Genomic DNA, 24816 nt, shown 5'->3' on the forward strand with positions numbered 1-24816 from the left:
TTTTTTTCTGTCAGCCTGGTGCTCTCAGCCTCAGTGTATGGGAGGCACCAGGAAAATCAAGTGATTTGATTTTAATGAATAACCAATGCTTTGCTTAAAGAATGAGATTCTTGTTAGAAGGAAAGGCACTATCAGTCAGACCTTGATGGCAAGGAGACAGGGATGGATATGTAATGAAAATGGGTATGTAAGGAAATTAACTGGAACTCACAGCAGAGCATAGGGAAAAATAACACAATGCTGAGAGCTGTGAACACATGATTACTCTTGGTAGAGCGGCTGACCCTTTCTCCTCTTTGTGCCTAGCCTCCTCTTGATTGTGGTTATATTCCAATTGCATGTCTCTAGAGGAACAGCCAGACTTGCCCGAGAAGCCGTATGAGATGGCTACATGCATGTTCACTCCTACGAGTGGTCTCTCCACGGCTCTCCGGGATATCCTGACGGACCGCCCTGCTGTCTCCAAGTACCACAACTTCCTGAGAGGCTTCCAGATGCACAACGAGTACATCCAGCAGGAGCACTTCACCAGATGGAAAGGTGTGGCCAGCGCTCCTGCCTATGTGCCTCAGCTGCTGCTGGGGCAGGCACAGGGGCTGGGAGTTAGCGAGGGGCCTTCGTGTACCCTTAAGAGAACTGTGTGGGCTTTGTGGTTAGTTATGGGTGCTTGCTGAGAGGAGAGAAGGGAGAACAAACTCCTCACATCTCTCTGTTCCAGTAACACAACTGTTCAATTTTTGGGTGGTCTGGTGCTGAAAGTCCTCACTGGGATGAAAATTACTGGGCTCTGCACATATGGAACGCTTGCCTAGGTTTTGGTGCAGTTCATGGGTTTGGAACCATCAATAAAATGAGAGTGGAGAGGCTGATGGGAGCTTTAGGATCACTGCATGCTATCCGAAAGCAAAGGGAAAACCCTGCAGGGGAGGGAAGCTCACCTTCCTTTTGCTTTCTAACTTCATGGATGTCTTTCTGCAGTTTATCGGTGCTGAATCTTGTACTCTTTAGACACTTTGCTAGATGCGTCGCCTAATGACCTGAGAGGCAACTCAGAGCACCTGGAGTTGGTGGATGCAGCTTTCTTCTTTGAAACGAGCTGTCCACCCCTTATGAGACCAGAGCGGAAAGTGGATGTCATCATACACTTAAATTACACTGGTGGATCACAGACCTTGGTGAGGACTCTCAAAAATGTCTTTGTTTAACTTTTCCTTGGCTTTCTGCAGCTTTCAGTCAGGTGCCTGTAAATGTGGAACTTAGCAGAATATAGTAACATGGTGTTTCTAAATCTCAGAAGAAGAATGGAAATTCCCAGAGGGGAAAATGTCTTTATTTTTCTCAAGTTACTTTTGAAACAGCCCTAAGTGCCTCACCAATGAAATACAGTGACGCAGTGAAGTTATGATGGTCAAGCTGCAACTTCTGTAAGATTTAATAGCAAAAATACAGCTGGCAAAACTGTGATTCAGATGCTGAATTTAATCTGCATTTTCCTTAAATGTATAAGTATCTATTTGTCTTTTTATTCTAATATGTGATCTTCTAGCTGTTCAAGAACAACCTAGGGAGGAAGAATTTCTTCACCTTTATTTTTACCTCTCAATAAATATAATTTTTCTCCTCCAATAGTGGGCTTGAAGCAAGATATCAAATACATTTACTATGTTGCAGAAATCTGCTTTGGTTAAAATGGTTATATAGATTTTGAAAGTGGTATTCACCACATAGAAAAGACAGATTTAAACTCCCAAATACAGACTTGTAATTGTAAACCTGTCCCTGAAGGGCACCACAGAAAACACAAAGCTTACTGGTTAAGACTCTGTCACTTTTTTGGGTGGAAGATACTTTAATGCTGCTCTTACATTGTGATGCCACATGAAAAATATTTGTCTTTGTCCTGCAGCTGAAAAAGAGCATGCATGATAACTTGCACTACATTTCTTTCTTGTACTCTGAAGTATTTTGGAAATACTTAATTCAAACAAACTGAGGTAGTACTTCAGTGTTTTGTTAGATAATTTAACAAAGCTGGTCATCACGAATGAGCTTTCTGATGAATGCTTTTAGTGCTATATTTTGAGGTCTAAAATACGTTAGCTTGAAATCTCATGTTATTTCTAAAATTCAAAATTATAGAAATGGGTAAGCTGGTCTCAAAACCTTGCTAAAGTCTCTTGTGGTCAAGTCACAAGCTGTACTGCTATATAAACAGATAATGTAATTGGCGAATCTTACTGTCCTGGACCACAAATTTAGTTCTGTTACATTCTTCTGACTTAGCTCTCCTTTAATCAATGATGCTCTAAAACATGCTTTGAATTAATTTGTTCTGATTCTAAATCATAATCCCATTTTAGAGGTGTGACTTGGTACACATTTAAAGCCTCTTGATATTAGGTGTTTTCCTGAACATTTCCAAATAGCTCCTCAGACAAGATAAAAAGAGTCCCTGGGCTGCAGGCACTCGCGTTATTGCTAGTGGTCCAGTGGGATCAGTCTATTTTGTGCAACTCTGTATGAATTACTGGGCTTTGGCAGCAGCCTGATCTTGGGTGTCTTTTCCATTCATTACACTGCTGCCATGACCAGCCCCTGGAGCAGGCCTGCAGATACTTCACAGAGCAGGGAATTCCGTTTCCCAGTTTCGGGCTGAAGGACGATGAGAAGAACCTGAAAGAGTGCTATATGTTCGATGGTGCAGACACCCCAGGAGCTCCTCTGCTGCTTTATTTTCCTTTAGTGAATGACACCTTCCAAAGATACGTAGCACCTGGTAAGTTAACAGTACCCACCTAATTTTATTGACCCAATGAACTTTCTCACTCCCTGGGTGTTTTTGCCTCATCCCAATACAAAAATCCTTTGTTTGTTTGCTTGTTCCTACTAGCTAATGAGTTGTAAAATGGGATGACACTGTTTGCAAAAGCTGGTAAAATCTTGTGTATAATTTTAGTTTGAGTCTTAGCACAATTCAGTGAAAGAAGAAAAATGTTCCTCAAGTCGAGGAATGGGAACTAATTTCTTCTTGTGATCTCCAAAAGTTTACTGCAGCATGTAGAACAAAGCATATTTTTCAGATTATGTATTTTTATGGCAGTCAGATCTAGGGGAGAATTACCTGTACAGTATAGAATGGTTCTGTGGAGGGCCACTGTGCTTTCTATATGGGCTGTTTAATGTGTTGGTTGTATATGCTGGAAAATCAAAGCAATAGTGTGTAAACTAATACAGTCACGGCATCCTTTTGGGCTAGCATTTGAGACGCAGGCTTTGTTTTATGATGATTTCCAAGGCCACTAATACTCTGCTTCCTCCTGTACTATATATTTCGTATTCCTTTTCCCTTTAGTGTGTATTTTACTCAACAACCTACAGGGTAAGACTGTGAACACCTGTGGCCACACAAAATGATGTGCCTCGAGCTGGCCAGTAGAAGGTGCCGGTTGCAATGGAATGATGTTTAGTGACACTTTTTTTTTTTTTTTAAATAGGCTTTATTCAGAAGTAGATTTTGCAGCGATCATAGCACTGCATTTGTCTTCATAGCAATTTCACTCTCTCTAAATTATCTATCTAAATTAAAATGTGATCTCTCTAAATTATTCTTGACACAGTGTATCAGAGTACTGTAATTTCCTATACAAACACATTCCTTTTTTTCCCTTGACAGGCATGTCACGTAGTGCTGCCGAAATGGAACTCGGCAAGGTTGATATCTCCAGTTTCTGCTCCCCTTACTCAACGAGAGAGGTCTCGCTGAAAGCAGAAGACTTCAACAAGCTCTTGAAGCTGACTAATTACAACATCATGAACAACGAGAACATGATTCTTCAGGCCTTGCGCATGGCCGTGGCACGGAAGAAACAAGCTGTGAGCCAGCCAGTACCACAGGCACAGTCCTCTGCTTGAACAGCATTTTCCTCACCCTTACTGAGTATTTACCATGACTGCACATATGGAATAGCTACTTCACTGTTCTTGGCAGGTGCCATCTCTTTCTAACTAACCTTCTCAAAAAAAGAAAACTTGATGTGTTTGATTCATAGCCGCATGGTTGGGTTTACTAAGCAGTAGTTGCTTTTCGATCCGGAGTTGTGATATCAAACACAGCAGTCTATGTTCATGCCATCTCGCTGTGATGTTCAAGAGGCGAAGATTTAGCTCTGTGTGATTGGGAAACAGTTTTAGCTCTCTGTCTCCGCAATCTCTTACTGTCTTGATGGCTAGTCACTAGTATATTTTCAACTGCAAAATATTCTGGCATTTTGTTGGGACCATTGGCAGCAAATCCATGAAGGCCTCATCACCACCTTCTGTGTCTGAACATGCAGTATTGATTTAAATAATTTTACGTAGTTTTAATGACTTGAATTAAATGGTGTTCTACCTTCTGAAAGTTTTGTTCCCGGGTGCTTGTTCTGTTATGAGCTGTAGTGAAATGTATTTATCTTACAAAGGGTATTTGATGTTTCAATGTGTTGGGTAGCAGCTATATGGGTGGGTAGCCTTTTAGGTCTTTGATGACATCTATTTCCTACCAATTAAATCAAACTTACAAATTTGTTTTGAAGGACCATTGCTATTTCCTCTCACAATCAACTGTGTTCTGTCTCAGATCACGTGTGTGCTGCAGTTGTCTCCCTGCAGTGCAATTTTCCTTCAGCGTTATCTGGACGCTTGTTCAGTGTAATGAGTTGAAATATTATTGAAACAGTGTGTGAGGGGGATCGCAGAATGTATGGTAGTTGCACACACAGAATCACGCTGGAGAAATGGAGGAGGATACCAATATTCTGTTTGCTGCATCCCAGTTGTTAAACAACCACAAAATGTGAAATACAGCTTCAAGGTACACTAGTACAAATTAAGGTTATATGACTGCCACAGTTTAACTGCTTATTTGACAAATACATTGAAGTGCAGTGGCTGAGGGGGGGAAAGCTGATTTATACACAGATAGCACAAAAGCGTAACAGCTCTCAAACACCAGCGCAGTTGCCAAAGAACAGAAGAAATACCTGTCCTGGGAATGTGCTAGTTAGTGCATGCACATGCCTGATAAAGGACCTGATGAGCAACCTGTCAACAAAAAGCAGCCCTCCTCTTCAAGCTGTACAAGGAGACGGTTTGTAATGCAGGAGACAGTTGTGTATCGTTCCCAATAAGCAAGAGTCCTGTCCACCAAGGCGTGGATGTTGGTCAACATCACTGTGTACTTGGATGTGGATATATAGCAGAATTAGATACCTTGTGTTTCTTCCCTCTCAGCTAATGAGACATTCCATAAGTAAACTCTCTGTCCCTTTGGATGGGTTTTCAGAGGTTATGAAGAAATACAAGCTGTTCAGATTAAAAAAAAAGATGGAAAAGCCCCAGTGTTTTGAGGAGAGGGGAACCTACTCAGATGTACTAATGGCCAAGGAAGGCCCAGCAGAGAGACATGTAGCTTCTGGTTTGAGATTAATTCTTCCTCACAGGTGAGTTACTGGAGGAAGGCTGGAGGCCTTTTCTAGAACTGCAGCTGGACGGAAAAGTCGGGGTTTGCTGTCTCGGTCACCGCCTCACAGCAGTGCCGTGGGAGCGGGCGCGGGCGGCGGGAGCCCGCAGGGTGGGCCCGGCTCGAGCCGCGCGAGGAGCCCCGCCCCGCCCCGCCCCGCCCCGCGGCTCCCGGCGGGGGGCAGCGGCGCAAGGGGAAACGCTCCGGGCAGAGCAGCTGCGGCGGCGGGGGGGGGGGCGGGGAGCACAGCCCGGCCGGGGGCACTCGGGGTAGGGGGCGGGAGGCGCTCCCGGCGCCGCAGCAGAGCTGCTTACGGCGAGGAGGGCCCTCCCCTCCCCTCCCCTCCCCTCCCATCCCGGGGCAGGGGGTGCCCGGAGGAGCCGTGACCCGCGGTCGGCCCGCGCCGGAGTGGCTGCGGGCAGGGCCGGCGGCCCGGCGGGGCGAGGCTGCGGCCGAGGGGCTGCTGTGCCCGGGGGGGTCCCCGCCGGGGCAGGGGACCAGCGTGAGGAGGGTCCCCCCGCGGGGAAGGGGCGGCGGGGGCAGCCTGGCAGGGACTGACGGCAGCCCCGGCCCTGCGCCCCGCGGGAGGAGAGACCGTGGGAGCGAAGCGGAGCCCGGGAAGAAGGTACGGGTGGGGAAAGGTGTTCTGATACTTAGTTTTAATTTATCATCCTACTCTAATGTGACTGGTAATAAATTAAACTGATTTCCCAGGGCCGCGTCCGTTTTGCCCGTGGCGGTAAGTGCTGCGCGGTCTCCCTGGCCTGTCTTTGACCCGTGATGTTTCTGTTGTTTTCTCTGCACCCGGCGGCCCCGCAGGCAGGGCCAGGGGCCGCAGCCCTCGGCACCGGGTGGCTGGAGCTGTGCTTGGCTGAGGGCGGTTTGTTTGTGGGCAGAAAGCATCTCCCGTAGCCTTGGTGCTACCATAGCCCTTCATCCCCAGGCCAGACTTCCCCAGGGGAACGGCTCGGTTCAGCTGCTGCAGAAGCTCACAAACCAGTCCGGGTTTAACTACTTTCAGATCAGTTTTCTCAGTTTGGGGATAGATAGCGAAGTCTGCTTGTGTGATTGAGGGTCTTTTTTTGCCAGGTGCAGTGTTGATGGGAGGAGTGCTCTTCTGTGTCTTTTCACATCTCGTTAATTGGAAGGGTGTTGAGAGTCGGTTCCTGGTCCTAAAGTGGATGATGAGTAAAGTGATTTTCATTCAGTGGGAAGTTGTAAAGCCAGATTTGACCCTATTGTGCATTGTCCTGGGGTGTGTGTGTGTAGAAGGGGGAGACGGGCTGTGGGTACTGTGGGTGTATAGTACCACCTCCAGCAGTTCTCAAGTGGTCGTTTTGTGTCGGACGTCTGGCCGTGTTCCTAGCTGGCCCTGTGCAAGGGCTGTTCACCTGCGTATCTGCTGCTGCACGGTTTTCTGCCAGAAATTGGAAAAGTTAGGTGTCTGTTTTATGTCATAACTTGATGACACTGCGTCGTGTTTAAAACATCTAGATGTTAGCATTTAAGACGAATCAATATGTGCCCGGGTTTGGGATCTGTTCTTTTTTGTCTTGGTTTACTCAGAAGTTTTGGGTTTGTGGAACGGTTCTGAAAGCAGAAATATATAAATCCACCTGCCAAGTATACGAATGAAATTGGGGAAACATCTACCAGCAAGCAACTCAACGCCCTCTACCTCCAAGAAGAGGAAAATAAGAAAAATTGTCTTGAAATAGAAGATCTTTTAAGGTTATTTCGTCCACAGTACTTTTGGTTGTTGATTGGGGTGCTGTAGAGCTGTTTTCCTCCAGCCTAGGTGGAACTGCTGTTATCTTCTCTGAGGCGTGCATTGTTTAGGCTGTCAGGTCATAGGTATCCATGTATAAGTGCTGTGCGTTATCACTCCATTATCTTGAATTGCTAATAGGTCTTGGCACCTTGGTGTGTGCAGCCTCCTCCCCCCAACGCACAGCGCTGGTGTTTAGCTATCAAATAAACTCAGCAGATTCCCTCCCCTTCTCTCTTCATAATTTCCCTTTCACGCAATGAGGAAGGTGGGGCGTGGATAAGGTCTTGCTCCTCAGCAGGTGCCTCCTTAAAGTTTGCAGAGGTACTTGGTGAGTCACTGCCAGCTGTTGGCTCTAACAGTGAAGTGACATTTGTATCGGACTTGTATGCAGCTGGGAGCACAATGGGCTCATACTGGAGTGCTCATGAGGTAAGAATGAGAAAGTTCAGACCATAATTCATTAGGAGCTGGAGATGACCCGAGGCAGGTTTGTGGCTGGGATTCTGTTGTCTAGAAGAGGACTTCAGAGCTGTTAGTCCATATTCATTCATGTATGTATTTACTTATGTGAGGATGACTGGCAGCGTTGCTGATGTTGGCTGCCCTGGGGAGGCACTTTTGGTAGCAGAGGGAAGTTCAGCCACAGTGGATGATGCTCATGGAGGCTGGGAAATGGTCTGAGGTGCCTCGCAGGAGCCTGCTGTGCTAGCAGCCACCTGGTAGTGGTGTGCATGGGAAGGTCACTGACTAAAGACAGTGATTAATCCTGGACACAAAGATGGTTCTAGCTTGATATTTGTTCATGACTGATGCCCAAGAAAATCTTGATTTGCCTTTGTTCATAATGTCTGAGAATTTTTGTTTTATTATTATTGCTTTTTTTTTATAGAACATAGACATGAGGGAAGCCCTAAAACTGCCTGTTGGGCTCCAAGGAGTCAATATACTCTGTCCTCTTCTCAGCTCAGAAATTAACCTGCTGTTTCACTGTGAGCAAGTTATTTAATCATTCTGTGTCCGCTTCCCCACTGTAAAATGAAGATTAAAGGGCTTCTCTTTATAACATGGATGTGTGTTAACATAAGTGTGCATTGATGCTTGGAGACCTCAAATGTGGGATCCCCATGGCTTAAGAAATAAAAAACGTTGAATGTCTAACCAAACTGGCTGAAGAAACACTAAGGATCTACAGGTTAACCCTTCTGAAAGGAGGGGAGGGTAATGAACAGAGCCTGGCAATGGTCTTTGTGTGGGAAGTACATGTACAAAGCAAGGAACCAGACTGTCCTCTCCGCTCTTCCCTTTGCCTTTAACCACTGCAACACCCTCATGAGAAAGAGTAAAAGTAGAGGCTTCTTGGTGATGGCGAGGCAGGGAAATTATTCCATCCAGAACCTGAAACCAGACAGAAAACATTAAAACATGCTCTTCTGTTTTGGAGGGAGACATAAATACAGACCAAGCTTGGCTTATTATAATTCAAGAGTGATAGGGGAGTTTGTATCCAGGTTCTCAGCTGGGTCAGTACCTAACTGTAAAAAGTGACATAATCCCCTCAAAAGAATTCAGTGAAGTCATTTTGCTAGCAGAGAGTGGGAGAGGGATTAGGTAATTAATTACTTTGGTGAAGCAATAGCTGAAGTTTCTAAAGGTACTAAAATCTGTTGGAATTAATAATTTTTTGGGGTTGTGTGGTTGTGTCTAGTTATTTGTCTTTCCTTCTGTGCTTGATGTTTCAGCTAACGATAGTTTTTTACAAATATCCATCATCTGGTTTGCATGGGGATGTTTTGTTAACGACTCTGCCTAAGCAGTTTTCTTTCATGTAGGTTCTGCTGCATTTGTGCCAGAGGTGCCTCACTCCCTGAACAGTTTCATTTTCCTCTGGGGTCGTGATGATTTTGAACATAGCTAAGATAATGAAATCCTTGGCACCGTGATTTTATATTTTACCGTGGATTGTTTCTGTTTCCCAGCAGTTCCTTGCATCCCCTCATTCTCTTCTTCCTGACCACAATAGCTGAATGTCACACAACCTTTCATGTATTTGCTCTTCACTGTTTCTGGGAAAAATTCCTGATAAAGATATTAAATGGAAAGTTGGAATTTTTACTAAATGAAATTATCCAAAGAAAATATCTGTTTTCCGTGTGAAATTTCAACTGTTCAAGAGAATTAAACTTATTTTTTCTTTCTCTACAGGTGTTTAATGGAGGTGCTTCACATACACGCTTGTTCTTTGCTAGCTTATTTTTCCAGCTTAATTGTTGACAAAGATTTCTTTTAAATTTAAATGACCTGTTACGTAATGCAAGAATTAATTTTATTTAAAACCATTTTACTGTGTTTTCCATTTTACTGTTATTTCTTCTGTCAGTAACTTACATGCACAGAGGAATTATATCCTCTTTTTCTGCCTCTTTCTTTAACTTGACATAGACATGGTTTCAACTTGCAAAGCAGTGCAAGTAGTTCATCTTCCAGTTTTGCTGCACGGCTTTGGAAATTGCAAAACACACTTATTGGAGGGCATGTTTTATGAAGCATAAACAACTTAATATTAATTCAGGTAATAACTTTGTCATTTTTCTGCAGAGCGAAGAATGTCCGTGCTGCTCACTCGCTGTGAAAATCATAAGAATGAGAAATCTGAGAAAGGCAGATCTGTGTGAGTATCACAGTCTTCCCTTGTGGTTCCCAGTAGTTCGGTTCTGAAAGCAGAGAATGTAAGCAAGCACTGTAACTTGTCTGTGTGTATGAAGTGTTACTACTGTGGTTTCAAATACTGATTGCATATTTGAATTTGGACTATTCTTAGAGTACAGTTTTGTATAACAATAGCTTCCAGTTTGTAGAATGTTACTATTAGTGGAAACATCAAAGATCTACCGTGTTGTACTGTGAAGTGGCTTAACTGCTAACAAGCTTCAGAGCCAGTTTTGCTGAATAAATTCAACTGTTAATTCTCAGCTGCGTTTTTTTGATGCACTGAGATGCAGGCTGTACCTCTGCTTCTGCACAAAAATGCCAGCACTGATTCGAGTGGCTGCCAGAGCCTGTGGGGTAACATGGGAGCTTTGGTGTCATCTTTTGTACCGGTCAGGTTTTTTTGCAGACAACAGAAAAACATACAGGCACCTCTGATTTTCTGTTTGCTTAAGAGAAAAAAAAGAAACCATAAGATATATAATGCTTCTCTTTCTTATCCCCAAACAACTTTTTTCTTTCAAATGTTTACTGAAGTGTGTTCAAAATGCCAGACTTTCAAGGCAAAACAAGTACCATGGAGATGTTTCTGGGGACTTGGTAGAACGGGTGGAAGTGGAAGTGAAGGGAAAAAAATCTCAGCAGTTACTTGGGCTGGAGAAAGCGAGCTGAAGGTCAGCTCAAATAGGTGCCTCAGAGAGAAAGAACAAGGCAGGAATGCAATGGAAAGGAAGTGCATGTGAACCTTTGCATACTTGGACTAAGTGATCTCAGCAAGTGTATGTGTCTTCATGGAGATCGCTGTTTAATTCTTGCTTTTCTGCTGTTGAGCCCAGCACAGAAATATTGCCTTTTCTTGAAAAGAGCACATCTTCAGAGAAGAATGAAAGGATGGTTCAGTTCTTCTTCTGTCTTTGTAATTTCATTGGAACTGTTTTCTGGCATAAATGATACCAGCCCAAGGGAATGTCTAAATTGCCCTGACAAGCCGATAGCATCAAGATAACCACTGCTTACAGAGTTGATAGCCAAGTAACTGCCTCTGGCCTTAAAGTCAGGGATGTTTATTTCTTTCTCAGCCTTTTATAATGATTGGAAATCACAGCCTTTGCATTCCTAAGGACCAAAAAACTTCCAGAAATCCATAGCTGTTTACCTTAGTTCTTTATCGTTTATTAGTTTTTACCCTGTATCTTCATTTTGAGCAGACATTTAACTTCCTGATTGCAGGTATGAAGTTACATATCACTGCAGATTTGCTTCCAAAGCCAGATGTGGAGGAAGGTCTTTACAGGCAAGAGCTAGAAGAAGCAGTGCTAGGTGACAGGGTCTGTGAGGAGCATCGTTGTCCATTCCCCCTCCTAGCTGCCTTTCTTTATCGTGCAACAGAGCACCACTTTTTATTTTCCCCCGAAAATCAGGAGCAAGCTACCTGTGGCACAGCAGAGAGCCAGTGAGATTTTATCTGCGCTGTACCTATATACTCTTTCAGAGAACTTAATTTTATTAGTGGAGCCATGCCGTGTGTTGTGATACACATTACAAGAAATGAGACTGTGTTAAAAACCATTACGTTGAATTAGAAAACCATTGTAAGAGTGTAGTAGGAACCGTTATGTGGTAGCCCTTACATTCTTGACAAAAATGTTGTGCAGCAGGATTTTAACACCTAAACAAATGAGAGAAGTCCTCAAAGGAACGTGTTAAAAAACTGTTAGGGAGGAGAGAGGTACTGGCGTGTACAGTGAAGTTTTAGTCTATACCAAGGTCAGAGCGGTGTAGGTTGGAATGCATTTGGGGGCAGCGAGACAAGCGGGGACTTTGAAAGCAAATTGGGGAATCCTACACGATGCATTTCATTGCACAGGAATAGTCACTTGAATGTAGCAACAATGCCTTAACTAGTTAGGCCTACATGTCTATTTCTGTAGATATTTACTTTCCCAGCATTAGTCTTTGCTCAAAAATGATATATTTTTATATATGTATATATTCTATTTTTTTTTGTGGGTATGTATTTGTCATGTAATTACTGTATTTATTTAAATATTTGTAAATAAGTGAAATATATTTGGCTCAAAATCTGTTTTAGGAAAAGATTATATTTCCCACTTGCATTTATTTGTTTTAATCACCATTTCTACACAATTTCAATTTGTTAAGAGTGGCATAGATGAGGACAGAGAGTTGAAAGATGGCATGGAAATAATTCAGACTGCAAGAGCCATTGGTACTTTCTTGGAGTCAGAGTCTGATAGCCTGAGCTGTGTTCTTTGGAAAACTGCCTGTCAAAGATGGGTATGCTTTGCTTTGCTTTGCTTCAGCTGTGGCACTGCACAGCAAAAATGTCCTCCTTGTGCAGAGGGACTGCTGCCTACAACCCACAGTGTCCATGCCTCCTTAGATCTTGTACATGTCTATATATTATGGGAATTTTTTTTTATTATTATGGTTTAGCTGTAGCAATCATCTATGATCATGATCTCCTGACTTTTTCCCTTTGTGTCAGACAAAAGATTGTATTTGTACATGGTGTGAGCATAATAACAAGAATTAGGCTACTAGTGTGTGTTGAAATCTGATAGGAATGAGGCTTACCCATGAATCAGAAGGATTTCCTCCTACATTATGTATGCAACTACAATCTGAGAGGTACGTATCATTCCCAAGAGACAGCTGTTGCAATTTCTGGGCACATTTGAGTTTGGCTAAAATTTTCATGTCAAAAGTTGTAAGAATAGCGATACCAGAAGCAGTCCAAAGTTTCATCTGGATCGACAGTATGCCCCCAGAATTGACCTATAGTAAATGCTTTTGGGCAGGACAAACACTGAAGCATGCTTTTCCCTGCCCACCTCTTTCAAGAGTTCTGTGGTTCCTGAGGTCTGTGGCTCAGAGATCTGGCTCCTGAGTCAAAAGTAGTGTTGGCATTTAATTGCCATACCCCAAAATGCTTGGCACTTGGAGGCCACTAAGGGATTTTACTTCGGTATCTCTCAGCTCACTTTGCACTGGACAAGAGCCTAAATGCTCTTTCTTAGTGTCACAGGACAGCACCAGGCCTGGTTTCAGGTCCTTATTCTTCGGGGAGGTCTATATACTTACATTGCGAAGTAAATTGTTATGGACATTTCTTTTTTCTCTTCTTTGCCTCTTGCATGGGCAGCAAAAATGCCTACTTGAGAAAAGCTGGTCCTTTTCAGACTGGCCTGAAAACACCTTTTCTGCATAGTAGGTAGGGATAACTCTTACGCAAAGACAACTGACCCCTTGTATTTACTCCAAAACTGGCAGAAAGCATTTCATTAACAGCTGCATGACTGCCCTGTTTCTTACTTTAAAACTGCAAAAGCTTGGTGGCTCTTGCAAACATTCATGCATCCACCATTTCTGCAGAATCTGGATTCACTGCCAGGATGGTACCATTTCTCTGCAGCTGTATAGGATGGTATGTGGAGATGTTGGAGAGAAGTGTTTAATCGCGCATAGTCTGAGCATTGATCATCCAACAGGGTTTGCTTGAGGCACCGGCAAAACAGGGAGCCGTTGGCAGCATCAGGAGCAGGGGGCACACACCCGGCGTGCCTGGGCTCTCCGCTTCCCTGCTCCTCTGTTGCAGTGCACAGGGGCACAAAAGTGGCCGTGCTGGATCAGACCAAAGGTCTCTGCTGCCCCTTGTTGGAGAGTGGCCAAAGGCCAGCGCCTGGGGAGGAGTATGAGAGCAGAGTGAAAGCACACAGCGCACACTGCACAGTGTGCTCTCCAGCCGCGGGTCACTTCAGCATCAGTTAGCTTCCCAGGCCGAGTACAATTGTTCTATGAATGCAGCAGCAACTCCAGTCCCCTCCTGAACCTACATAAACTCCGTGAATCGACAGCAGTCTTTGTCTGGCCTCTGGTTTCCATGTTACAGAAACTTTTCCTGCAATCACAATGCCTCATCCTTGTTGTGGCAAAAATCAGTTTTGCCTTCCCCACTGAAAGGCCTTGAATTTGTTCTGCCATCCAGTGACTTCCCGTGATCCTCCCTTACCTTCTCTGCCAGCTGACGTAGTGTAGTGGAGATTGACTTCCAGAAGGCTTCCTGCATGTGGGAAGGGACTGGTTGTTGCAAAATTGTTGTTTTCCAAGGGCTGGTCCACCAGCCAAAACCACTGGAAGGGGGTATGGCTTTCAATTCCCCCCCCCTCATTTCTTCACAGAAGTCTCTGAAGGTCCCTTGAAGCCGCTTTCATGCAGGGCTCTGCATTTCCACGACTTAACCACCGGAGGGTTTCTTTCTGGAGAGGCTGCTGTGCTGGCTGAGCAGGCTGCATTTCACCCTGCGTGCCCGTCAGCGGAACTAGGCCCCGCGCTGTCTGCGTTCCCCCGAGCAGGCCTTGGTTTCAGCGGGGCCGCCCAGACCTGCCTGGCTGCCTGCGGCCCTGTCGGAGCACACCGGGTACTCTGTGCCCAGAGCCTCCCCGCAGGCTGCCGGCTGCCTCACACAGCCAGAAAATCGGGCTTAGCATGTCCCTTTCTTGGCGGCAGGGCTCGCTCATCTTCCAGGAGGGAAGAACCGTTTGTCGGATGGTCTACGAGTGAAATATAAAGTAACATCTTCTACATGCATGTGTTTCACAGAAATATTTCTTTCAGGAGACAAAAAAGTCTTTATAAATATTGGCTTGCCCTACCTCATATTTAGCAAAGGCCAAGGCTCCAGAAAGCTTTTCCTGGAATGGCCTACAGCTACTCTTTTTTTTTTTTATTTCTTTTCTTTCATGTGACAAGCTAATTTCAGCCAGCATTCTCATTAGATAAAGCCTTGCGTTTGTCTTTATAGGATTAAATCTGAGCCTTGTTGCTATGTAATTTCACAGCAAACTCCCAGTATTACACTGCTTGTTGATTTTAAAAGTTGGAAAGGCAGTATTACCCACGTTTTGCTTTATATCACCTAAATCCCACGTAACACCATCATAATAGTGAAATCGCTTTCATGGCCCTGTTCTCCAAAGGAAACTGTTGGTGCGTGGAAATGACTGAAGACGTGCATGCATCGTGATCAGGAGATCATGATCATAGATGATTGCTACAGCTAAACCATAATAATAAAAAAAAATAATCCCATATTATATAGACATGTACAAGATCTAAGGAGGCATGGACACTGTGGGTTGTAGGCAGCAGTCCCTCTGCACAAGGAGGACATTTTTGCTGTGCAGTGCCACAGCTGAAGCAAAGCAAAGCATACCCATCTTTGACAGGCAGTTTTCCAAAGACTGTGCGCACTTTGTGCCTCTCTCTGACTGCAGCACTGGTGCGAGGGGGCGGCAGCAGCCCCCGTGCAAGGGTGGCTGGCAGGCGGTATGGGCAGTACCAGCAGGCAGCCGCCTGGGCTGGCAGCTTTAGGGTGGAATTGGTTCTCTGTGAGAACGACTGTGGTCACTGACTTTTGCCATGGTTGAGAGAAATCCTAGGACATTTCAAAGGACAAACATCCTTTTTCAAAAGGACGTTGCTGTCTTTTCAGGGTGTCTCAGTTCCTGATGCCACTGGCTGCTCAGACAGGCTGTCTTTGCGGTAACGGAGAGAAACCCTAAAAGCCACCCGGGACAAATGCTTGGCAATAGGAATCAGCACGAGGACAGAGAAGTAGTTACATGGGTAGCTGCCCAGTTGCAACAAGGCCTGTAAACAAGGATTTCCTAACTGGTTAAGAAACTGAAACAAACAGGTATAAAAGCAACTGTTTATCACCAGAAGCTCCTCCCTGTGATGTCATATCCTGAAGCATGGCTTTTCTTACTGTAATTGTAAGCTGATTAGATCAGGATCTAATTGCATAACTACCAAGATACCTGTCAAAATGGAACCCTGGTCCTAAGTCACATTTATAATAACAAAGTCATAACCATAGTTGTTAATATGAGTAACAAATGAATGGGTAATCTCAGCTAATATTATGTGAATCAGCTTCACCGCTGCAGTTCTTAACAACCTCTGTTCCTTTCTATTCAGTCTTTTTGTTTTCACCTGTCCATGTCATCCAAGTCTGCTCCCACTCTTCCTCAGTTCATCGCTACCATCTAAACACATGCAAAAACCTAGTTTCCCCCAGGTTACCCATTTCGTGTTCTCTAGTCTAGGAGATTACTTCCAAGTTTTTCCCCTTCTCAAGTCTTTGACGGTCACGGTGGAGTGGAGTGTATAGATTGTAGTGTATATTTTATTGTATGCAATTTATTGTATTGTATACATGGTAAGAAGTGTGGAGATGAAAAGCAGGCTCTGTGCCTTGATAGCAGCACAAGCAGCCACTGAGAAGGACAATGCTATGTATAAGCAAGGAGCTCATTAATGTGCTATTTGTTTAGGGTTCTTGGTCAGAGCACCTCCTTACTGCTGTGGAAATAATTGCATCTCTAGTGCTAGGTATGAATGGATCGTATGTAGGTACACATGCATCTTCTTGCAGCCATGCTGGCTTCTGTGTAATTCTGTGTGCAAGAATAAAAGCCTGTTCTGGCCGTTAAAGGTATTACGTGTGATGTTCCCGCATGAATTCCACTGTTCTTGGTGTAGCTTTGGAGAAGATGAGTTTCCTCAAAACCTTAGTTCCTCATCTCTAAAGCAAAGACTTCAGCAGGGGCATTATGAGGATGAGCCAACGACTGACTGAAGGACTGGTAAAGGGTAAAGAACCTTAGGTAAATGTTAAGTTCATCTCTGTCTCAAATGCAAAGGTGAGAGCAGCGACCATGCTCTAATACTGTACCAGCACAGGTGATATTGCAGCTATTGTCCTCCATTGAATGGGGATGATCTTTAAACCCTTTTTGTGATAGTACTACATGTTCTAGTAGACTTCATTATCCTCTTGTTTAGAGGAGGCTTCTGGTTAGCAAGTGGTTGAAACAGCTTTTTAAATGTTTTATAATTTTTTAAAATGTCAAAACCTGTTTTAAAACAGGTTTGAAAAGGGTGGAGGCAGTGGAAATGAACAAGGGAGAAGCTTGGGTGGAGAAGAGAAGCTGGAAATGAGTAGGTGATGATGGCAGCAATGTAGAACCACATGGTTCTTTGAGAGGACACAGGTCCATGCAGCAATTCATGACCCTTCACTCCTCCTCAGCCATTTGGCTTGCGGAGTTAAAAGGCAGTGGCAGACTCTGCTTAGGATGTGACTTTCTAATTCGCACTCAGAAAGTTCCAGTAGACCTGGATGGATGTTTCTGCAAGAGCTGATATGCATTTCACGATGTGCTGTGCTAATAAGTAACACAGCACAAGGCTAGCATGTAGTTTCTTTCAAACGTATGTAAGCAACTTCAGCAGCTGTCAACAGAAAATGATGCTGAAGTATGTGCTTTGATTTTGAAATAGGCTTTCTGTATTTACAAATTTCCTTGGGCTGATCTGTGTGACACCTCACCACTTAGGTAAGTAAGCTGAGCATTGCCTTTTCCTGAGCTTACAGACTCCCACATCTTCTTAAAAGTTATTGTACCTTGGCATTTTTGATCATCCTTGGTAAGGATCATATTTTACTCTATCCTGCTTACTGTTGCACAACGATATATTGAGTTTAAGAGCAAAGTATACTTTGCTTGACACTGAACAGAAACCACAAGTTGAGTATCAGCAGATCTGTGTTTACAGCACTATTAGTTGTTATTTGGACATTCAAGGGCGTTCATAAATAATATGAAAATTGATAACAGACATTTACTTGTTGCAGGAATTGCTTCAGGATTTTTGAGGTATTCCTTTGATGGGGAGAAGGTACAACTTCTCATCTTCAGTATTTTATTGTGAAAAATACATTTAGATGCATTTTTGTTCATTGATTCCCAATAGATTTTCTTATACACTATTCAAAAACCTGCAGAATCTGTTCTAGGTTTGTTCTGGTTGTTCCAGTTCCATCAAGACAGCAGTCTGCAGTTCATCTGGTTCCACATTAAGCCGTGTGGCTGATCCCTGTAATCAGTGATTCATGCTTGCCTGTACCCTCTGAGCAGAGAGCTGTTTTGTTTGATGTGTCTGTGATATCTTGGTGTTCTTTCACATGCGTCTAGATGAGTGCTGCTGAGCTGTATGCAAAAAGCACAATGCGATAAAGCCCCGTAGTATGTCTTAGTCCCTGTAGGAGCAGTGCCAGGGAAAGCCTTGCCCAGAGATGACATTCACAGAGCTTGAGGACCTTTATCAGCAATGGTCTCCAGAGAGGAGCTTCAGGTAACCTTTTTGCTGAACTGAAAACGTTGATTAACTTGTAGATAAGGACCAAGAACACAGGTGTGATTTGGTATCATGTGGGAGGCCAGTGTAACATAAAGAGGCTAGATTTAACATGGCTGTGATAGTCCACACTGCTGAAAAGACACATGAGAATGTCACTGTGAGACTGTGGCTTCTCTGTCAGGCGCTTTGTATGACTATATCCTCGGCAGAAGCCAGTAAAGTAGTGCTGCAGTAGTAGTGGACAGTGAAGGTTAAAAGTTAAGATTCACTCGCAGATGTTGGTGCTGGGGCTTGGATCATACTCTGCTATTCAATTAGCAGTATGTCTGCCTGACAAAGGTATTCATCTTCACCTCTTTGTTTAGGAGCAGTCTTGACTACTCTTTTTTTAAAGAGTTCCCTTTCAGTTCAAAAATGAAAACTAGACAAAAGGGGTCTTGGGTATAAATCTTCCTTGTAAGTCAGGTGTACCTGTTCGTGATGCTTTCATTCGTTCTTACTCACAGGAAGGTTGCTTTAGACTGCTAGATCCTGGAGGACTCCAGCCAGAATATGAGCACAGTTAATTTCACTGTGAAAATAGGATTAGCTGTAGTGATAAAAGACAGTCTGGAGGCTGTGTGTTTATCTGTGGCTTACTTTGGTGTGAAAGAAACTGATGGTGACATGCTTGTAGAAAAGACATATAAAATGTGAAGACTTGGCTGCTGAAAGCAAAGCGCATGTTGGCAACACATCCCAGGCACAGTATCTATGGCAGGGTGAACCATTGCTGCAATGTAAGCTTTTAATCTAGGCTGAATTAACTCCCTCCTAAGCAAATAAACCAAAATAATCAAACCATAATCCTCATTGGTGTGTTATGCCCTGTAGGTCCAAAATTTATTTCACAAAGTGGTGGATGATACTTACCGACTTTGGGCTGAATTCTCAGGCACATGAGGACCCATTTGTGTTGTGGTGTAAACACTCTTGCTTCCAGTGAGTCGTCCTGGTGTGTTATGGAATTTTTCTTAGCAAGTTAATTCACCAGCATCGACATCTTTACCTTCATATTGGCTGCTGCTAACCATCCTGTGAGGGAATGGGGTGACTTAGTGCACCCTAATTTTGTTAATTACAATCATGTGCCTTATTATTTCCATGCTGTTTCCTTAAGCATAACTTCAATCCTCCCCATAAAAAAAAAAAAAAAGAGACATCAACAGCAAATAAATTTTTATTTGTGTACAGAATCTACAGTAAATCCATGCTATCTTCTTCCTGTGAGACTTCAGGATATTTTTGACCTCACTCATCATATTTGCAAATATTTTCTGGTTTTCACTGTCTACTACTACTGCAGTGAAAGGAGAGCACCTCATGCCAGTCGGCTGGCTTCGGCCTCACCATCATATTGAGCTACAGCTTTTTGGTAGCTTCCCGTTCAGTACCAAATTTTACTTGGAGAAAAAAAAAAAGATATTTAGAAGGAGTGCCCCCACCATAAAGTGTATTTATTCCATAGCGAAGTTTTGGTTTCAAAACTCTTTGAGTCTTAATTGAAAAATTCAGATTGGCATTACTGCCGCAGTGCAGTGTTGGTGCTGCAGCTTAGTGTCAGTTCCTGCACAAGATTACGCCTCCCATGAGGTATTGCTCCTGCTTCTTCAGAAAAATCCTGGAGGAGGATACAAGAAAAAGTGCCGTAACTACATTAAATACATGTTTTTATAAAGCATGTCAGAGGCATTTCTGAGTCAAAATAATGATGTTTAACGCAATACCCCCCCTCCTAGTTTTAGGTAAACATTAAGAACATTTTTTATTTCTATTCCCTTACTGAATGCATAACATCCTTGGGAACACTTTCTGAAGGAAGAAAATTTGTGTTTATTTGTTGGTTCAGCTGCTTCCTTTGTTCCCAGTCCTCTTCTCTGTGAAAGCCAAGGCACTTCTGTGTACTGCTTGCAGCCTGTTTCAAAGTCTGTTTCCATGATGTTTCCCTCTGATAACGGTTTCTTCAGATGCCCAGCAGTTGTAACTACCCACTCTGTCCACATCAGCAGTGTTGATGTCTGGACAAGGTATAATTTTTAGCTAGTTTATCTTTAAATGGAAATGAAAGAACTTCCTAAAAAATATTTTCCAGTGATTGATGTGAGATTGCACCACATATCACTGCAAGAGGGGCAAAAGGATCTGAGATGGAACAAAGGAAGTCTGACCTCTTAATAATACCTCTTGGCCAAAACTACACAGCTTTTTGGTTCCTCCTGGCTGATGCTTGGAGAATGAGGACAGTGAAATAGTGGTGATGCTTGTGAGAAGTCTGAAAATGGGTGTACCTCTGGAAATTCAAGACTTCTAGTTCCCCTTTGCCAAATGGGAGCATATGTAAGGGTGATCTAACGACCCCTGTGCCTCTCTTAGCATGTACAAGTCTTGCAAGTACAGCTGCACGTACCCATAACGCCACTTAGGCGATGTAATTTATCCCCTGTTGCTTCATGGAGGCGTTGGGGTGGATGGGAGAAGTTGTGTCACAGCTGTCTGTGGGCTTCTCTGCATTACATCGTGTTGCTTTTTGTATTGTTTCTTTTTGATGATTATATTGGGATGGTACCTAGAGGCTCTAGGTATGGATTTAGTCCTTGTTACTTGGATACTGTATGTGTTTGGAAAGGAAAGGTGGCAACTTTTTCCGATTTTTCCAATTGCAGTCTTACTTTACACCTGTCAAAGAAGAAGGTTTGAAGTTGTTTTGGAAACAGCACCCAGGTATCTGGGGATTGATCTCTTGGGCTGGTGTACATATATAGATGTCCTATAACTTCCTTCCCTGGCAGCCAAGGCTGGCAGGGACACCAATGGTTAGTTGGTTTCCATGCAATATAATTGACATGGCATGATTATCCTGTTTATTGCCTTCCAGTGTAAACATGGGCATCACGTGGCAGCAATTCCATATGACACCTTGTAGGTTCACCTGGGCTCGTCCTCTTTTCTCCTCCTGAAGCAGGATCAAGTTTACCTTGTCTGTCACTCTGATACGTATCTGGGTACCGATACCTTCTGAAATGAGTTACCTAGAAAATTTACAAAATCTCTCTTTCTCTCTTTCAAGCTAACTTTCGTAGAGGTGGAGCAGTTTTCTTAATGTTTATCTTTATTTCCCTCTGGCCATGCAGAGCCACAGATCATTGTCCTCTTTGTGTCAGTCATTTGGATGTTACAGAACTGTTACCATGTTATATGACAGTCTGTGTTGGTGTGGTTGAATTAGTAAATTCAATTCTTTCAGCTCTTTCTCATGTGCCAGGCTAAGTCGGTCTTCTTCAATCTGGACCTGTTTAATTTTAGTAGCTGGTAACAGGTAGAGCCTTTTATGGTGGAGGGAGGAAGAGAGTGGAAGAGAACTGCAACAGGGAAGATGCTGGACATCCACTCGTTTCTGTCCAGGGCTGGGAGTGTATGCAAAGACATCTCAGTGCAAAATCTCATCACCTGCCCTGATGTTTAACATCGTGTATTTGGGATCTGGTCCCAAATTTGTCTAAAATCTGTGTTGCACATATAAGTTATCTGATAAGTCCTGCAATGTGTTATCTTTCTGGGGCATAATTTGTTGTTCTTCGTGCTTGTTTTCAGATTCAAATACCTTTGTCTCTACGTTCTTGTCTTGTGCTATGCTGAGACAGAGGCTTGGCTGGTTACTGACTGAGCTGGTGTTAACATGTGGGTGATCAGGTTGTGGGACTTTGTGTTTGCTCTTATTAAGGATGAACAGTCTTGCTAAAGACTGGGCTGACTTCTTAAGTTGTCTGTAGGTCTGTTGTGTTTAGAGGGGGATGAAGGGCTGAACAGAGATCCAACCACAGCTCCGTCTAGATACAGGGTTAAAAGTCACAAGCTTAGACCTTCGTTGATACTCTGGAAATATCAAATGCATGTCTTCTAAATCAACATTCACAGCTAGTATGCACAACAAAGAGATATCCCAGACCATAAACGAACAAATTCTCTAAACACCCATATATCAGTAGTCCATACTGACAGATACAGTTGCCAAAGAAACAGATGATCTCACTCTTACCTGCTGCTCCTGCACGATCTGGGGAAGGAACTATGCAAGGTTAATGCTATCTTTTTCAAACATTAAGAATCAATGGAGGAATTGTAGAAAGTTTTTTTTGGGGAGAGCTAGATAAATCATTTTATCACCTCCTTTACCAATAAATTTTTATCCAGAGGTACGTTGCACATACTCTGCATTTTAAAACTGCAGTAATAAGTCTAAAAATATCCTGATGTTACTTATAAGAATTATAGATACCTGCATTTGCAAAATTAATTTCTTCCTGCTATGGGCAGAAAGGGGGAAACGATTACATGCATGCTGAGAAACTGACTAAACATGAAACATCTACCAGTATCAGAAGATTTGGAAGATACATAACCTGATTGCACAAATTGCTTTAAGCAATGGCTGTTCATTGCCATATGAGTTACACCACAAGTTTAAAGAAAGTATGGGATAAGATCCAAAAGGCTGGTAGAGAAAGAATAACAGAATTACTGATAAGGCACTCTCTTCTTCTGGGTCATGTGGAAATATTAATAACAGTAGTTATTTTTTTGTATAATGCTTTTGATCATGGGATGACAAAGCAGATTACGAAAGAGGAAAGGAACATTATCACCGCTTTATTGATGGGGAAATGCAGATAGAGAAGCAAGATAAATTTAAATGGAAGCAATTGCCCAGGGTGACTTGGCAGCCTGGAGCTGAGCTGAGACTGGAGCCAACATGTTATGAGACCTTTTCCAGCAAGTTACCCATCTGGTCGTGTTGCCTCTCTGCGTGTATCCCACAGTACCAAACTGCCTGTTACTACACGCGAATCTGACCTGTTACAGTAATAACAAAACAAGTTCTTGGAGCTGGAGATGTTAGAGACAGCTGTAGTCACTCAGCAGGCAAAAGAAATGTCCATTGTCTAAAAATAAGGGCAAACAATGCACAGGACTGAAGGACAGCAGTTTTGCTCCAAATGGGAATGTTGGAAAGGGTGAACGACAGTGTAGAGAGAGATTAAGTCTCACTACTCTTCACTGTATTTTCAGGTTCTCAGTTTATTACCACAGGTTCATGAGACATCAGCTCTTTTGTGCACTTAGGAACAGATGCCCAGCACTGCTCCCCACTAAAAACCCCACAGTCTTCTTAGCAGCACCAGAGAGAATCCTGACCACCTAATGCTCTACGTACATCAGGTTAGCGCATAAAAGGAAGGTTAGCTGCATAGACATGCAAGTGCCTAACCTGCCTCTTACCTGAAAACTCTGACAATCCCCAAGAAACAGCTTCTCAACACCCTGCAGCAGTGCTTGGCATAGCTGTGCTCACCCGACTGGGAGGCTGTTGGCCCCAGCCTGGGGCTGGGGGTGGTCCCTGGGAGCCCACCCCAAAGCAGCCCTTGTGTGTTGTGAAGATTTAATGCTGTACTTGTAGCTAACTATGCAACCTTGTGTTACATTAATACCCGTCGCAGAAATTAGAAGCTTCTTCACTATATAAAAGCTTAGAGTTTAAATCAGTAAGATAGAAGTGCATTGCTATTTTTGCATATTTGTTGATGGTGAAAGGATGTGATTGCACATTGGGTGAGACAGTAGACTCGTTACGTGGACTGGGCTACCGCTCTGTGGGAGCAGCAGACCAGAGGGGATAGATCCTTCCTAACCAAACCCTCTTTAGCTCTTCTGTTGCCCTCTCAAGAGCAAAGGACAAAGTTAGACCCTTGTCTAAATGCACAGAGTTAAATAAGTATCTCATCCTTTAAAAAGTTTCTCTTAAAATGTAAAACTTTTTCTTCTCCATCACAGAAATCTGTGGATTTGCAACAGACAGGGGACATACCAATAATGTTTTTTGTCAAGTAAATCTAGATCTGCATATTTTTTTCTTACCTGTTGTCTTTATTGCTGTAGCTTCTTTGAATTTCCATTAATGACCAGAGCTCCCACCTGCAAGAGGGAACAAATAGTAATGAGTGTTATTGAATAAGGACCTCTAAGAAAAGTAATAGAAACAATATCTCCTTTTTTGCAGCTTGCTGTCTATACAGTGCTATAAGGCTATGCTCTAAGATATTTATAGTAATTTATTATTCACAATATATCTTTTCAAATACAGTTAGTCAAACCGATTGCTATGTAAGCCTGGCCTTGCCCACTGCTTCCGCTGAGACTGTCCGGACAAAAACTGTTAAGAACTGCAGAGATCCAGTGTGGAATGAAACATTTTTCTTCAGGATTCAAAGCCAAGTAAAAGTAAGATACAGGGTGCCTTTGTTTTCCTTTGGGGGCAGAGGTCTCATTGTGTGATTGATATGCAGGGTACCATAAACATTGATATGTGTGAGGAACTACGAGGATATGGGTAAGGGGATGTGGAGTAGCATGCAGAAGCAAAAATAAATTTTATTTTTTTATATATAAAAGATAACCAAGATACTTCACAACTATTCGTATAATGTTCTATCACTTTTTTCTTTTGTCTTTTTTTAGTCATTGCTTTTCAAGGGTAAAGGTGAGAATTCAGAGTAAATTGAACAGCATAAAAGAC

General features: G+C 43.2%; 2 protein-coding genes across 4 annotated transcripts in view; both read left to right on the top strand.

Annotated features, from left to right (window-relative positions):
• The window catches only part of LOC308066884 (cytosolic phospholipase A2 epsilon-like), a 29759-nt gene extending 24086 nt beyond the window's left edge, over window positions 1-5673 (top strand). Inside the window, exons 16-19 of the mRNA XM_080394803.1 lie at window positions 349-540; window positions 1009-1175; window positions 2593-2776; window positions 3674-5673. Coding sequence (XP_080250929.1) covers window positions 349-540; window positions 1009-1175; window positions 2593-2776; window positions 3674-3912 — 782 coding nt within the window. The 3' untranslated portion in view covers window positions 3913-5673. The remainder of the gene's footprint in view (window positions 1-348; window positions 541-1008; window positions 1176-2592; window positions 2777-3673) is intronic.
• Window positions 5674-6008: 335 nt separating this feature from the next.
• Window positions 6009-24816, top strand: part of LOC308066886 (cytosolic phospholipase A2 epsilon-like) — a 35930-nt gene continuing 17122 nt past the window's right edge. Inside the window, exons 1-3 of one of the 3 annotated variants that reach the window (XM_080394808.1) lie at window positions 6009-6125; window positions 9867-9939; window positions 24385-24521. In XM_080394808.1, coding sequence (XP_080250934.1) covers window positions 9912-9939; window positions 24385-24521 — 165 coding nt within the window. In that variant the 5' untranslated portion in view covers window positions 6009-6125; window positions 9867-9911. Of the gene's footprint in view, window positions 6126-6306; window positions 9940-24384; window positions 24522-24816 lie in introns of those variants that run through there. The other 2 variants (XM_080394809.1, XM_080394807.1) reach the window with 2 other exon arrangements.

The sequence above is a fragment of the Falco punctatus genome (genome assembly GCF_963210335.1).
Source record: "Falco punctatus genome assembly, chromosome: 7".
Classification (NCBI taxonomy): Eukaryota; Metazoa; Chordata; class Aves; order Falconiformes; family Falconidae; genus Falco; species Falco punctatus.